General features: G+C 40.4%; 1 protein-coding gene across 1 annotated transcript in view; it reads right to left on the bottom strand.

Annotated features, from left to right (window-relative positions):
- The window catches only part of NHS (NHS actin remodeling regulator), a 338,164-nt gene that overhangs the window by 35,520 nt on the left and 288,098 nt on the right, over positions 1-14,546 (bottom strand). Inside the window, exon 3 of the mRNA XM_065914796.1 lies at positions 12,934-13,067. Within this exon, the coding sequence (XP_065770868.1) occupies positions 12,934-13,067 (134 nt within the window). The remainder of the gene's footprint in view (positions 1-12,933; positions 13,068-14,546) is intronic.

The following is a 14,546-nucleotide window of genomic DNA, read 5'->3' as shown; positions in this document are numbered from 1 at the left end:
TTTCATATAACCCCATAATATCCTACGTTACCCCTCCCCTCTTCCCTCTCCCTATGGTAACCACTAGTTTGATCTCTCTGTCTCTGATTCTGCTTCTTTTTTTTGTTTTATTCACTAGTTTGTTGGTTTTTAGTTTCCACATATAGGTGATTATCATACAGTATTTGTCTTTATCTGATTTATTTAATTTAGCATAGTGCCTTCCAAATCCATCCATGTTGCTGCAAATGGCAAAATTTTATTTTTATGGCTGAGTACTATTCCATTATATACCCACACACACCATATCTTCTTTATCTATTCATCTGTTGATGACACTTAGGTTGCTTCCACATCTTAGCAATTGTAAATAATGCTGCTATGAACACTGGGGTGTGTGTACATTTCTGAATTAGTGTTTTGGGGTTGTTTTTTTTTTCCCAGATATATGCCCAGGAGTGGAACTGCTGGGTCATATGGTAGGTCTACTTTTAGTTTTTAGAGAAATCACCATACTGTTTTCCACAGTGGCTGCACCAATTTACATTCCCACCAAGTATTCAAGGGTTCCTTTTTCTCCAAACCCTCCCTTGCATTTATTATTTATAATAAATAATATTTTTGATTATAGCATTCTGATGTGTGTGAGGTGATACCTCATTGTAGTTTTCATTTCCATTTCTCTAATCATTAGTGATGTTGATCATCTTTTCATATGCCTGTTGGCCATCTGCATTTCCTTTTGGAAAAATGTCTATTCAAGTCTTCTGCCCATTTGTTAATCAGGTGGTTTGGGTTTTTGATGCTGAATTGTATGAGCTGTTTATTTTTAACTGGAGGATAAATGCTTTACAATTACTGTGTTGGTTTCTGCCATACTGTATGAGCCATTTACATTTCTTAGATATGACCCTTCATTGGTCATATCATTTGCAAATATCTTCTCTCATTCCGTAGGTTATCTTTTAATTTTATTGATGGTTTCCTTTGCTGTGTAAAAGCTTTTAAGTTTAATTAGGTCCCACTTGTTTATTTTTGCGTATGTTTGCTTTAGGAGGTAGATCAAAAAATATATTGCTGTGATTTATGTCAAAAAGAGTGTTCTGTCTGTTTTCCTCTAGGAGTTTTATAGTATATGGTCTTACATTTAGGTCTTGAATCCATTTTGAATCTGTTTTGTATATGGTGTTAGAGAATTCTTTTCATGTAGCTGTCTAGGTTTCTCAGCACCACTTATTAAAGAGACTACCTTTTCTCCATTGTATATTCTTGCCTCCTTTGTTGTAGATTCACTGATTTTAAGTGTATGGGTTTATTTCTGGGCTCTCTATTCTGTTTTGTTGATCTATGTGCCAGTACTTGGTGCCAGTACCATACTGTTTTGATGACTATAGCCTTGTAGTATAGGCTGAAGACTGGGAACATGATTCCTCCAGCTCTGTTTTTCTTTCTCAAGAAAGAAAAACTGCTTAACTATTCAGGGTCTTTTGTGTTTCCATACAAATTTAAAAATTATTTGTTCTCATTTTTTGAAAAAATGCCACTGGTATTTTGATAGTTCAGTTGATAAAGAATCCACCTGCCATGCAGGAGACCCCGGTTCGATTCCTGGGTCAGGAACATCTGCTGGAGAAGGGATAGGCTACCCACTCCAGTATTCCTGGGCTTCCCTTGTGGCTCAGCTGGTAAAGAATCTGCCTGCAGTGTGGGAGACCTGGGTTCAATCCCTGAGTTGGGAAGATCCCCTGGAGAAGGGAAAGGCTACCCACTCCAGTATTCTGGCCTGGAGAACTCCATGGACTGTATAGTCCATGGGGTCGCAAAGAGTTGGACACAACTGAGCCGCTTTCACTCTTTCCCTTCCTTGCACTGAATCTGTAGATTGCTTTGGGTAGTATGATCATTTTAACAATATTCTTCCAGTCTAAGAACATGGTATACTTTCCATCTGTTTGTGTTATCTTCAGTTTATTTCATTAACATCTTACAGTTTTCCAAGTATAGGTCTTTTACCTCCTTAGATGGGTGTGTTACTAGGTTTTTTTTTTTTTTTCTTTTTGAGGCAATGGTAAGTGGGATTGTTTCCTTAATTTCTCTTTATGATACTTTATATTAGTGTATACAGGTGCAACAGATTTCTGTAGTTTAATTTTGTACCACATTCATTGATGAGCTCTAGTACTTTTCTGGTGGCATCTTTAGGATTTTCTATGTATAGTATCACGTCATCTGCAAAAAGTGAGTTTTACTTCTTCCTTTCCAATTTGGATTCCTTTTGTTCCTTTTTCTTGTCTGATTGCTGTGGGTAGGACTTCAAAACTATGTTGAATAAAAGTGGCAAGAGTGGCCATCCTTGCCTTGTTCCTTATCTTAGAGGAAATGTTTTCAGCTTTTCACCATTGGGCATGATGTTAGTTGTGGGTTTGTCATGTATGACATTTAGTGGAGTTATGTTACTACTATGCCCACTTTCTGGATTTTTTTAAATCATAAATGGATGTTGAGCTTTATCAGAAGATTTTCCCACGTTTGTTGGGGTGCTCATATGGTTTTTATTCTTAAATTTGTTAATGTAGTGTGTCACATTGATTGATTTGTGAATATTGAAAAATCCTTGTATCCCTGGGATAAATCTCACTTGATCATGGTGTATGAGCCTTTTAATGGATTGTTGGATTTGTGTTGTTAACATTTTGTTGAGGATTTTTGCATATTTGTTCATCAGTAATATTGGTCTGTAATTTTCTTTTTTTGTGATAACTCTGTCTGGTTTTGGTATCGTGGTGACACTGGCCTCATAGAATGAGTTGAGAAGTGTTCCTTCCTCTGCAATTTTTTGGATTATTTTGAGACGGATAGGTCTTAACTTTTCTCTAAATGTTTGGTGAATTCACCTGTGAAATCATCTAGCCCTGGAATTTCTTTTTTGGGGGGGGGTGAGTTTTAAAATTACTGGTTCAATTTCATTATTGGAAATTGGTCTGTTCATATTTTCTATTCTTTCCTGTTTCAGTCTTGGGAGAGTGTACCCTTCTAAAGGTTTGTCCATGTGTCTTCTAGTTGTCCATTTTATTGGCATATAGTTGTCTGTAGTAGTCTTTTGGTGGTTTAGTCGTTAAGTTGTGTCCGACTCCTGCGACCCCATGGACTGTAGCCTGCCAGCCTCCTCTGTCCATGGGATTTTCCAGGCAAGAATACTGGAGTGGGTTGCCATTTCCTTCTTCAGGGGATCTTCTCAACCCAGGAATCAAACCTGAGTCTCCTGTATTGTGGGTAGATTCTTTACCGACTGAGCTACAAGGGAAGCTCTAGTAGTCTCTTATCCTTTTTATCTCTGTGTTGTCTATTTTATTTATTTAAATTGGAGTATACTTGATTTACAGTGTTGTGTTAGTTTCTGCTGTACAACAATGTGAGTGAGCCATATGTACACATATACCTCCTCCCCCTTGAGCCTCCCTCCCACCCTCTCGGTCATCACAGAGCACCAAACTGTGCTCCCTGTGTTTCACAGCAGCTTCCCACTGGTTATCTGTTTTACACGTGGTGGTGTATATGCTACCCTCTCAATTCATCTTGAGTCCACAAATCCATTCTCTCTGTCTGTATTCCTGTCCTGCAAATAGGTTCATCAGTACCATTTTTCTAGAGTCCATATATATGTGTTAATATACAATATTTATTTTCCTCTTTTTGACTTATTCACTCTGTATCACAGACTCTAGGTTCATCCACATCTCTACAAATCACCCAGGTTGGTTCCTTTTCAGGAGTAATACTCCATTGTATATATGGACTATATCTTCATCCATTTATCTGTCAATGAACATTTAGGTTGCTTCTATGTCCTGGCTATTGCAAATAGTGCTGCAGTGAACATTGGGGTTCATGTGTCTTTTCAAATTATGGTTTTCTCTGGGTATGTGCCCAGTAGTAGGAATTCTGGGTCATATGGTAGTTTTGTTTTTAGTTTTTTAAAGAGCCTCCATACTGCTCTCCAGCGAGGTTGTATCAATTTATATTCCGACCAACAGTGCAAGCAGGTTCCCTTTTCTCCACATGCTCTCCAGCATTAATTGTTTGTACAATTTTTTGATGATGGCCATTCTGACCAGTGTGAGGTGATACCTCATTGTAGCTTTGATTTGCATTTCTCTAATAAAGAGCAATGTTGAGTATCTTTTCATGTGTTTATTAGCCACCTGTACGTCTTCTTTGAAGAAATGGCTATTTAAGTTTTTCACCCGTTTTCTGATTGGGTTGTTTGTTGTTTTGATATTGAGCTGCATGAGCTCCTTATATATTTTGAAGATAATATTTTGGAGATATATTTTGTCAGTTGCTTTGTTTGCAAATACTTTCTGCCATTCTGAGGGTTGTTTTTTCATCTTATGTAGAGTTTCCTTTGCTGTGCAAAAGCTCTTAAGTTTAATTAGGTTCCATTTATTTATTTTTGTTTTTATTATCATTACTCTAGGAGGTGGGTCAAAAAGGATCTTGCTGCAATTTATGTCAAAGAGTGTTTTGCCTATGTTTTCCTCTAAGAGTTTTATAGTGTCTGGCCTTACAATTTGTACTTTAATCCATTTTGAGTTTATTTTTGTGTATTGTGTTAGGAAGTGTTCTAATTTCATTCTTTTACATGTAGCTGTCTAGTTTTCCCAGCACTACTTATAGAAGAGGCTTTCTTTTCTCCATTGTGTATTCTTGCCTCCTTTGTCAAAGATAAGGTGACCATAGGTGCGTGGGTTTATCACTGAGCTTTCTGCCCTGTTTCATTGATGTATATATATATATTTTTTTTGCCAGCACCATACTGTCTTGATGACTCTAGCTTTGTGGTACCATCTAAAGTCAGGGAGTTTGATTCCTCCAGCTCCATTTTCCTTTCTCAAGATTCCTTTGGCTCTTTGGGATCTGTTGTGTTTCCAAACAGATTGTAAAAAAAAATTTGTTATAGTTCTGTGAAAAATGCCATTGGTGATTTGAAAGGGATTGTATTGACTTTGTAGATTGCTTTGGGTAGTTTAGTCATTTCACAATATTGACTCTTTCAATCCTAGAACATGGTATATCTCTCCATCTGTTTGTATCATCTTTGATTTCTTTCATCAGTGTCTTATAGTTTTTCTGGATACAGGGCTTTTGTGTCCTTAGGTAGGTTTATTCCTAGGTATTTTATTATTTTTGTTGCACTGATGAATGAGATTGTTTCCTTAATTTCTCTTTCTGATTTTTCTGTTAGTATATAGGAATAGAAGAGATTTTAGTGTATTAATTCTATATCCTGTGAGTTTACTAAATTCATTGATTAGCTTTAGTAGTTTTCTGGTGGCATTTTTAGGATTTTCAGTATCATGTCATCTGCAAACAGTGACAGTTTTACTTCTTTTCCCATTTGGATTGCTTTTCTTTTTCTTCTCTGATTGCCATGACCAAAACGTTGAATAATAGTGGCAAGCCTGGGCACCCTGAATAAATTTCAAAAATCCTGCATTTATATTCTCCTCCCCTCATGATTGCTTTATTTTTGCTGCAAAGCTTATGGAATCTAAATTCTGCAGCCAGAGATTGAACCAGTGCCCCATGCATAGGAAGCGTAGAGTTCTAACCACTGGACTGCCAGGGAGTTCCCACAATTACTATTTTTAATATCATATTTTTATGTATTTATTTTGTGTATTCCTTAACAGTTTATTGTGGATATAGATGATTTTACTACTTTTGTCTTTAACCTCCCTACTAGTTTTGTGTGTGGATGACTTCATACCTTTACTATATATTTGCCTTTACTGGTGAGCTTTCTCATTTTGTAATTTTCTTGTTTCTACTTGGGGCCTTTTCTCTTTTTGCCTAGAGAAGTTCCTTTACCATTTGTTGTAAATCTGATTTGGTGGTACTGAACTCTTTCTGCTTGCCTGTAAAGCATTTGATTTCTCTGTGACATCTGAAGGAGAGCCTTGCTGGGTAGAGCTGTCTTGGTTGTAGGTTTTTCTGTTTCATCACTTTAAATATATTGTGCCATTCTGTTCTGGCCTGCAGATTTTATGATGAAAAATCAGCTGATAGCCTTATGGGAGTTCCCTTAATGTTACTTGTTGCTTTTCCCTTGATGTTTCTCATATTCTCTCTTTATCCTTAATTTTTGTCATTTTAATTATAGTGTGTCTTGATGTGTTCCTTTTTGGGTTCTTCTCTATGGGACTCTGTGCTTCCTAGACTTAGGTGACTGTTTTCTTTCCCAGGTTAGGCAAGTTTTCAGCTATTAGATTTTCAGATATGTTCTCAGCCCGTTTCTCTTTCTTCTACTTCTGGGACCTGTATAATGTGATTTTTAGTATGCTTGAGGTTGTCCCAGAGGTCTCTTAAACTGTCCTCTTTTCGTTTTTTTTTTTTTTTTCTGTTCACCGGTAGTGATTTCTACCACCGTCTTCCAGCTTATCAGTCTAGTCCTTGATATCGTTTAGTCTACTATTGATTCCTCCTAAAGTATATTTTTTCATTTCAGTTATTGTTCTTCATCTCTATTTCATTATTCTTTATATTTTCTAACTCTTTGTTAAAAACTTCTAACTTGTGTTGTGCATCCATTCTTCTCCCAAGTTCTTTCATCATCTTTACGATCATTACTCTGATCTTCTAAGGTAGAATGCCTGTCTCCTCTTCGCTTAGTTCTTCTAGGGGTTTATCTTATTCCTTCATCTGGAACATGTTCCTCTGCTACCTCATTTTTGTCTAAGTTGCTGTTGGTATTTTTACATACGTAGTAGGTTAGTTATGTTTCTCAACCTTGGGGGAGTGGCCCAAGGACACACAAGGACAGGTCCTATGTGTCCCTGAGGCACATTCCCCTCTTGTCACCCAAGCTATATGCTCTAGGGATTCCCTCTAAGATGGCTGTGTGGGTCCTTCTTTTGTGGTGGGCTGACTATGTGGGTGGTCTGGAAGGCCCCTAGTCCAACTGGTTGTCAGGCCCTGCCTTGTGTGGATGCTACTGGCTGCTGGGACTTGTTTATGAGGTGTCTGACTGCAGAACTCCAGGGGGCCCTGGGGCTAGTGCCGGCTCACTGGTGGGCAGAATCGGGGTACAGAAGACTCAGGGATTATTGTCCTCTCTAGTGGTGGGTGAAGGCAGTTCTTGGGGTTAGTGCTAAACTCCTAGCAGGTGGAGCCTGGTCCTGGAGCCTGGTCCTGGACCCTGGCTGCAGGGCCCAGGGATCCAGAGCTAGTGTCAGATCACTGATGGGTGGTGGAAGCATAGTTCCTAACACAGCCGAGTGTGAGGTTTGGGGTGTCCCAAAACTTGTGTTGTCCTGCTTGTGGGCAGGGCTTATCCAAGGACTAGGTCTGATGTACTTTTGGCTGGCTGGGTCTACAAGCTGTGGGATTGTGGTTTTCTGGCATCTGGTGTCTGCCCACTGGCGGGTGGAGCTGGGTCTTGGCCCTCTGGTGGGCAGGGCCATGCCTAGAGGTGTGTCTAGAGGGGGCTATGAACTCAGGCTCATATGAGCTCAGACAGTAAAGAATCCGCTTGCAATGTGGGAGACCTGGGTTCAATCCCTAGGTCGGAAAGGTCCCCTGGAGAAGGGAATGGCAACCCACTCTAGCATTCTTGCCTGGAGAATCCCCATGGATGGAGAAGCCTGGCGGGTTACAGTCCATGGGGTCACAAAGAGTTGGACACGACTGAGTGACTAAGCACACACAAGCGCACGAAGTCTTTAGGCAGCTTGTGTGCTGATGGGTAGGGCTGTGTCCCCATCCAGTTAGTTGTTTGACCTGAGATGCCCCAAAACAGGTGCCTACAGGCCACTGGGTAAGGGCCACAGCTTGGTGCTACTGAGCTAATGGCACCTGCCAGCACTGACTTCCATGGGGTAGAATAAGTTCCTAAATATGGCTGCTGCCAGTGTCTACGTCCCTGGGATGAGCCACAGCTGCCCCCACCTACCTCTAGGGGGCTCTTCAAGACCAGCAGATAGTTCTGGCCCTGGCTCCTATGAAATTACCGCTTTTGCCCTGGATCTTGGTGTGCATGAGGTTTCTGTGTGTGCGTCCTTTAAGAGTGGTTAAGCCCTGCTGGCCTTCAAAGCCAAATGCTCTGGGGGCTTGTCTTCCCAGAGTATTGCAGGACCTCTGGGCTAGGGAGCCTGATGTGGGACTCAGAACTACTCTGTGGGATAAACTCTGCAATGTAAGTATTCTCCAGTTTGGGGGTCACTCACCTTGGGGGTATGAGACTTAATTATATCACAAATCCACTCCTACCCATCTTGTTGTGGTTCCTTCTTTGTGTGTGTGTGTGTGTGTGTGTGTGTGTGTGTGTGTGTGTGTGTGTGTGTGTGTGTGTGTGTGTGTGTGTGTGTGTGTGTGTTTTATGTCTCTAGTTGTTAAAGACCTTTTCTGGTAGGTGTTGGTCTTTTTCATAGATGGTTGTTCTGCAGATGGTTGTAGTTCTGGTGTGCTGTGAAAGGAGGTGAGCTCAGGGTTTTTCTACTCTGCCATCTTGGCCAGAATTTTCTCTAGCTGTTCTTGTAGGTTTGCTTCTCCATGAGGACTTCAGTATCGATGGATCTAACTCTCTTTTAAAAAAAACTTAGGAGTAATTTTTGGGAGGATTGTGTTAAATTTCTAGGTTAAGTTAGAATTGACTTGTTTATAGTGCTGAATCATTCTATACAAGAACAAGGGATGTCCTTCCATTTGAGAAAGTCTAATTTTGTGTCTTTCAGGAATGCTTTCAAGTTTTTCCAATATAGGTTTTGTACATTTGTGAAAAATTAATTTCTAAGTAAACTTCTTTGTTATTGCTGTAAATGGAATTTTCTATAGCACAAGGTCATCTAATTGTCTCTCATTTGTGTAAATGAAGGGTATTGATTTTTGTGTGTTTATGTCCTGCTACTGTACTGAATTCTTTTATTGTTTAAATTGGTTTTATCGTTGATTCTCTATAATTTTCCTGGTACAGCATCACATCACCTGCAACTAGACTTAGGTTTACTTCTTCTTTACCAATTCTTATATCTGTAATTGATCTATTTTGTCTAACTGCATGGATTAATCCCTCTAATATAATGCCAATTAGTACCAGATCGTGAGTATCCTTCCTTTGTTCCTGATTTTAGTAGAAATGCCTCTGATGTTTCCCTATTAAGTAAGATATTGGCTTTAGGACTAAGGCAGAGATATTTTATCCTGTTAATGAAGTACCACTCACTTCCTATTTTCTCAACTCTTCATAAAGAATAGGTCTTGTATTTTATTAAAGGCCTTTCCATCATCTATGGAAGTAATCATATGGATTTTTCCTCCTTAGATCTATTAACACAGTATATGATACTAATAAATTTCCTAATACTGAACCAACCTTCCATTCCTGCATTAAATCTCATTTAGTCATGGTATATTAATTTCTTAATGTGATACTGTATTCTGTTTGCTCAAAGTTAATTTAGTTTTTTTTAACGTATTTTATTTCTTTTAGCTTTGCACTGGGTCTTCATTGCTGCGTGTGGGCTTTCCCTAGTTGCGGCAAGCAGGGGCTACTCTTTCTTGAGGTGCACAGGCTTCTCATTGGGGTGGCTTCTCCTGTTGCAGAGCATGGGCTCTAGGGCACGCAGGCTTCAGTAGTTGTGGCACGTGGGCTTATTAGCTGTGGCTCACGGGCTTAGCTGCTCCATGGCATGTGGAATCTACCCAGACTAGGGATTGAACCTGTGTCCCCTGCATTGTCAGGCAGATTCTTATCCACTGTATCACTAGGGAAGTCCTAATTTAGTAGTTTTGCATCAATAATCATGAATTGGTATTGGTCTGTCCTTCCTTCCTTTTACTCTCCCTCCTTCCTACCTTCCCTCCCATCTGAAGGTTTAAGTATCAAACCTTCAGAAAAAGTTCATAAAAGAAATGGGGAAGTTCTTCATTTTCAATGTCCTGAAACAACTTATAGCATATTGGTGTTACCTGGACTTTGAAGGTTTAGTTGAATTCCCCTGGGAAACCATCTGGGTCTGAAATCACCTCCTTTGCCACCCTTGCTGAGGGGGGGTTTCCATATGGGCTTTAGTTAGGAGATACCCTTTGAATTTTCAGCTTACAGAACTGGGATTTAAACCTAGTTAGACCCATGGTCTTATCACTGTATCACTGATAACCTCAGGGACTTGATTGCCTAATTGTAGTAATGATGATGATGTCTAATACATATTAAGTGCTTATTAGGCTTCAGGTGCTGTTTACATGTATTAATACATTCAATCCTTATTTCAGACTTATGAGGTACTAGCTCTTATTATCAGAGAAGGCAATGGCACCCCACTCCAGTACTCTTTTGCCTGATAAATCCCATGGACGAAGGAGCCTAGAAGGCTTCAGTCCATGGTGTCGCTAAGAGTTGGACATGACTGAGCAACTTCACTTTCACTTTTCACTTTCGTGCATTGGAGAAGGAAATGGCAACCCCATCCAGTATTCTTGCCTGGAGAATCCCAGGGATGGGGGAGCCTGGTGGGCTGCTGTCTATGGGGTCGCACACGACTGAAGCGATTTAGCAGCAGCAGCAGCAGCTGTTATTATCCCTGAGACACTGAAACGATTAGCTTGTTCAGGGTCACATAGCTCTTAAATAGCAGAGCTGGTCTTCAATTTCAGGCAGTTGGCTTCACAGTCCATGTCTTTAATGACCAAGGTACAGTATAATAGTTTGTAGAATTGTGGATGATTATATATCAGAATCTCAGTATGAATGCTTTTTTAAAGGAAAAAAATGATTTAACTGATGTCTTATAAATGAAAGAAGAGTTGCCATTTATGATAATGTCTGTCTAGCAATTTGGCTACAAATTTCCTATCCCTATACCAACAGCCTTTTCTCTTTTAGCAGTGTATAGCCTTTGTTAGCATTATGTACAGAACTGTGTTCTATTGTGAGTCAGCTCCAGGTCTGAGGGATTCAAGTTGAATGGAAAATCTTCCAGTGACCATGGTGACCCAAACCCAATCAAACAAATGAAACAGTTAAAGTTTTCCCAAATTACTTAGATATACTAAATGGTATCATTGAGATGGGTAACTTTTCTGCTTTATATAAGTATGACCTCTTATTAATGTCTATTGGGAAAATGAAGTACCCTCATTCCTATTCATTAGTCTAAGCTTTTTCCTATACTCTTACTTTGGAATTTAGGCATTATTAAAAATTATGCAGATGAAGACAAAGGGTAATATTTTTATGTCATTTCTGTAAATGTTTAACGTTCTTCTCTCCCACCTCCCCCCACCAAAAATACCAACTTAATGAGTCACAAAACATGTTATAATGAATGGGGAAAATATTTTTAGCATTTTTATGCAGAAAATGCCTCATTAAAAGCAAATGCTTCAGCAAGCAGATTTGAGCTTAATAGGAACTTTTGTCAAGCAGGGGCTTTTATGACAAATCACTAGCATGTGTAACTGTTCTATATAAAGACCTGGAAAGCCCTCAGAGGCTCTTACCTTCCTTTCTGGTCCCTGGGCTGCATTGCAGCCAGTGTGGTTTGACATGGCACTTAGCAGACATTTGATGAACCTGAAGGACATGAAGCCTACTGTCTAGCCACAGGTAGGAAAAAGTCTGTCTATTGTTAAATATCACTCATTGTTTTATCTGGATATATCATGAGAGTCATTTAGATGAAATCTGTTCTCATCTGGGTGTCTGGCATCATGTGACCCATATATTTGCATCTAATTTGCATGTTATAAAACCCATAAGGGTACAGGGTTTATAATCATACATACAACCTTAATTTCAAATAAAACCTCAACCTCTCCCTACAGTATTATAACTTCTTTAGACTTAGGGCCTCACACTGGCATGACAAGGGCACAGGAGTCCAACCACTCAGGCAGGCTATGTGGGCTGATTTGGTCACAGAAATAGCAGTCCCTCACCTCAATGATAGCAGAAAGTGCTCACCTGTCCCTGCTGAGGCCTCAGAAGACACACCTGGAGTAATGGTGTTTCCAAGTATTCTGAGCTGGTCTCAGCTTCATCATCTCTGATCCATACTTGGGGGCTTGAGCTGAGTTACAGCCACACCCACCCAGGAAAGGCTGACATCACCAGTGGTGGTGATATCACTCTAGGAACTGGTTACTCAGAATGGGGGAAGCATGAAATTATGACATGATTCATCTTTAAACAGTAATTTTTCACATCACATAAGTGCTTTCTCAGTTCACCTTACCAAGACAGCCACGCGATCACCTGGCTAGTAACAACAGTAGTGGTTGCAGCAATCAACATTTACTGAAGTAAGGCAGGTTTCTGTAGTGTAGTGGTTATCACATTCGCCTAACATTTACTGAAGTTTTGCTCTATGCTTGGCATTGTGCTAAGATCTTTGCATGCCTTATCTCATTTAACCCTCAAACTCTATAAGCTAGCTACTATTAATATCCCCATATTACAGATGAGGGAGCTTAGGGCAAAGAAGGTAAATAACCAGCCCTAAATCTTTCAGCTTGTATGCAGAAGAATTAGGATTTGAAGGACTTTTCCCCCTGACTTTATTTTTATTAAAGTATAGTTACTTTACAATATCATGTTAGTTTCAGGTATACAACAAAACTAAGCAATAAATCCTGTCAATCTTTTTTTACATATAGCACTGTATACATCTTAATCCCATACTCCTAATTTCTCTTACTTTAGAGTCCTTAACTGTTACTGCTTTATAGCATTGTGCAGCCAATTAACTGAAAAACAAATCCGTATCCCCACTCTATTCCAAAGAAAGAGGCATTCCTTTCAGAAACAAATGGGGAAAAATTCAGCTGTCAATGCCCATGACTAACTCTTTCAGGCAGCCCAGTCTCCTTTGGTAGGAGAAGGGACACTGACTCCCAAGACCCACTCAGACTTCCCACTGAGCAGGCACAGGGTGGCTGCTCAGCCACCAAGCTCACCGTTAAGAAGTGCCGGTCCTTGGCTTCGCGTCTCCTCTGGCTGTGGGCCGGGGGGTAGGCGGGCAGCGGAGGAGCTGCTACCGAGATGGGTGCAGCAGCTCTCTGCTCCCGACGATCGCTCCGGCTCCGGTGTTCTGGGGGCAGAAAAATCAATAGTACAGAAACACACTTGGCATTTTCAATTTTTCTTTCCCCCTTGGGAGGATGAGCGAAAGGCTGGAAAAAAGTGAGTTTTTGCTAACCTATCTCATTTGTATACCAAATAAGATTTTCAGAATGCTTCTGAACTAAACTTTTACTTCATAGTAATATGAAATTGGATGCCTACATTTCAGTGGGTCCGTCTCAAGACGGATCACTCTGAATTTGATATTTCTCAACACAACTTGTTTCAAAATTACATGAACCCAAAAAAAAAAAAAAAAATCTAGAATAGCGGTGCAAGATCTGCTGACATGAGTCCTGGAGTGGACCATAGGCACAGACAGGCAAGAACCTCCCAGGGCGTGGTAAGGACAGATGCTCACAGCTATCCAGTGGGTGATGGAGCCAGCTCACATTGGCTCAGGGGCATAGATAGTGAGGCGTTCAGGAATTTTGCAAGCCAGCTTTTAAACTGTCAGTAACTTGAAATAGGCTATGGTGGGAATATTTATATCACAGAAATTGGTGAGTCCTACACATTAGGGCCTCATTCATTCATTTCTTTATTACATTTTTTGGGCTTCACTTGTAGCTCAGTTGGTAAAGAATCTGCCTGCAGTGTAGGAGACCCGGGTTCGATCCCTGGGTTGGGAAGATCCCCTAGAGAAGGAAATGGCAACCCACTCCAGCATCCTTGCCTGGAAAATCCCATTGACAGAGGAGCCTGGTGGGCTACAGTCCATGGGGTCGCAAAGAGTTGGGCACAACTGAGTGACTAACTCTTACTTATATTTTTTTAAAAGAGATTGTGACCAGCACACCATTGCACCCATCTAAGCCCTGTTGCCCACAACACCCAGATGGTTTTCAAATTCTGGGTTCCTAGAGAAAGCAAAAGAATCCCAATGATGACAACTGTCTGATTTAGGAATAAAGCTACTTTTGGGAAAAACCAAGAAATTTCCATGTGTGGGGTGAAGTGATCCTAACTGCATAATAAGAATCACAGGGACACCAGGGGCACAGTTTAGCTTTCTGGGTATCTTAGTGAGCCTACCCAACATTTCCTGCCCAACAAACTGGCCACACCAAAGAGTGTACTACCTGCCAAAACCCAGTCCACACTCACACCCAGGGCCTAAAGTCTCGTGATCCCCACCCAATATGACCAGGGTACAAATTTGTGCAGCAGGTATCCTAAATTGCCTTCTGTTGTTTAAAACTGCCATTACTCAGCACATATACAATAATAATTGTGATGCCCAGTGTTTGTTGGGCAATAAGTGAGATGCTTTGCAAAAGCTTGTAGGTGCATTATCTTGACAATTGCACGAAGCAGGCACTGATAGTGGCCCTCTTGTGCAGATGCCTAAATGGGTCAGGGAGGCTAAGTCACTGCCAAGTTGTCACTGGTACACACTTGTCCCCAGGGCCCTGCTCATGACCACTGCTTGACTTGTAAGCTCTAG

Source organism: Muntiacus reevesi, chromosome X (genome assembly GCF_963930625.1).
Source record: "Muntiacus reevesi chromosome X, mMunRee1.1, whole genome shotgun sequence".
Lineage (NCBI taxonomy): Eukaryota > Metazoa > Chordata > Mammalia > Artiodactyla > Cervidae > Muntiacus > Muntiacus reevesi.
This window is presented reverse-complemented; position numbering and strand designations above follow the sequence as displayed.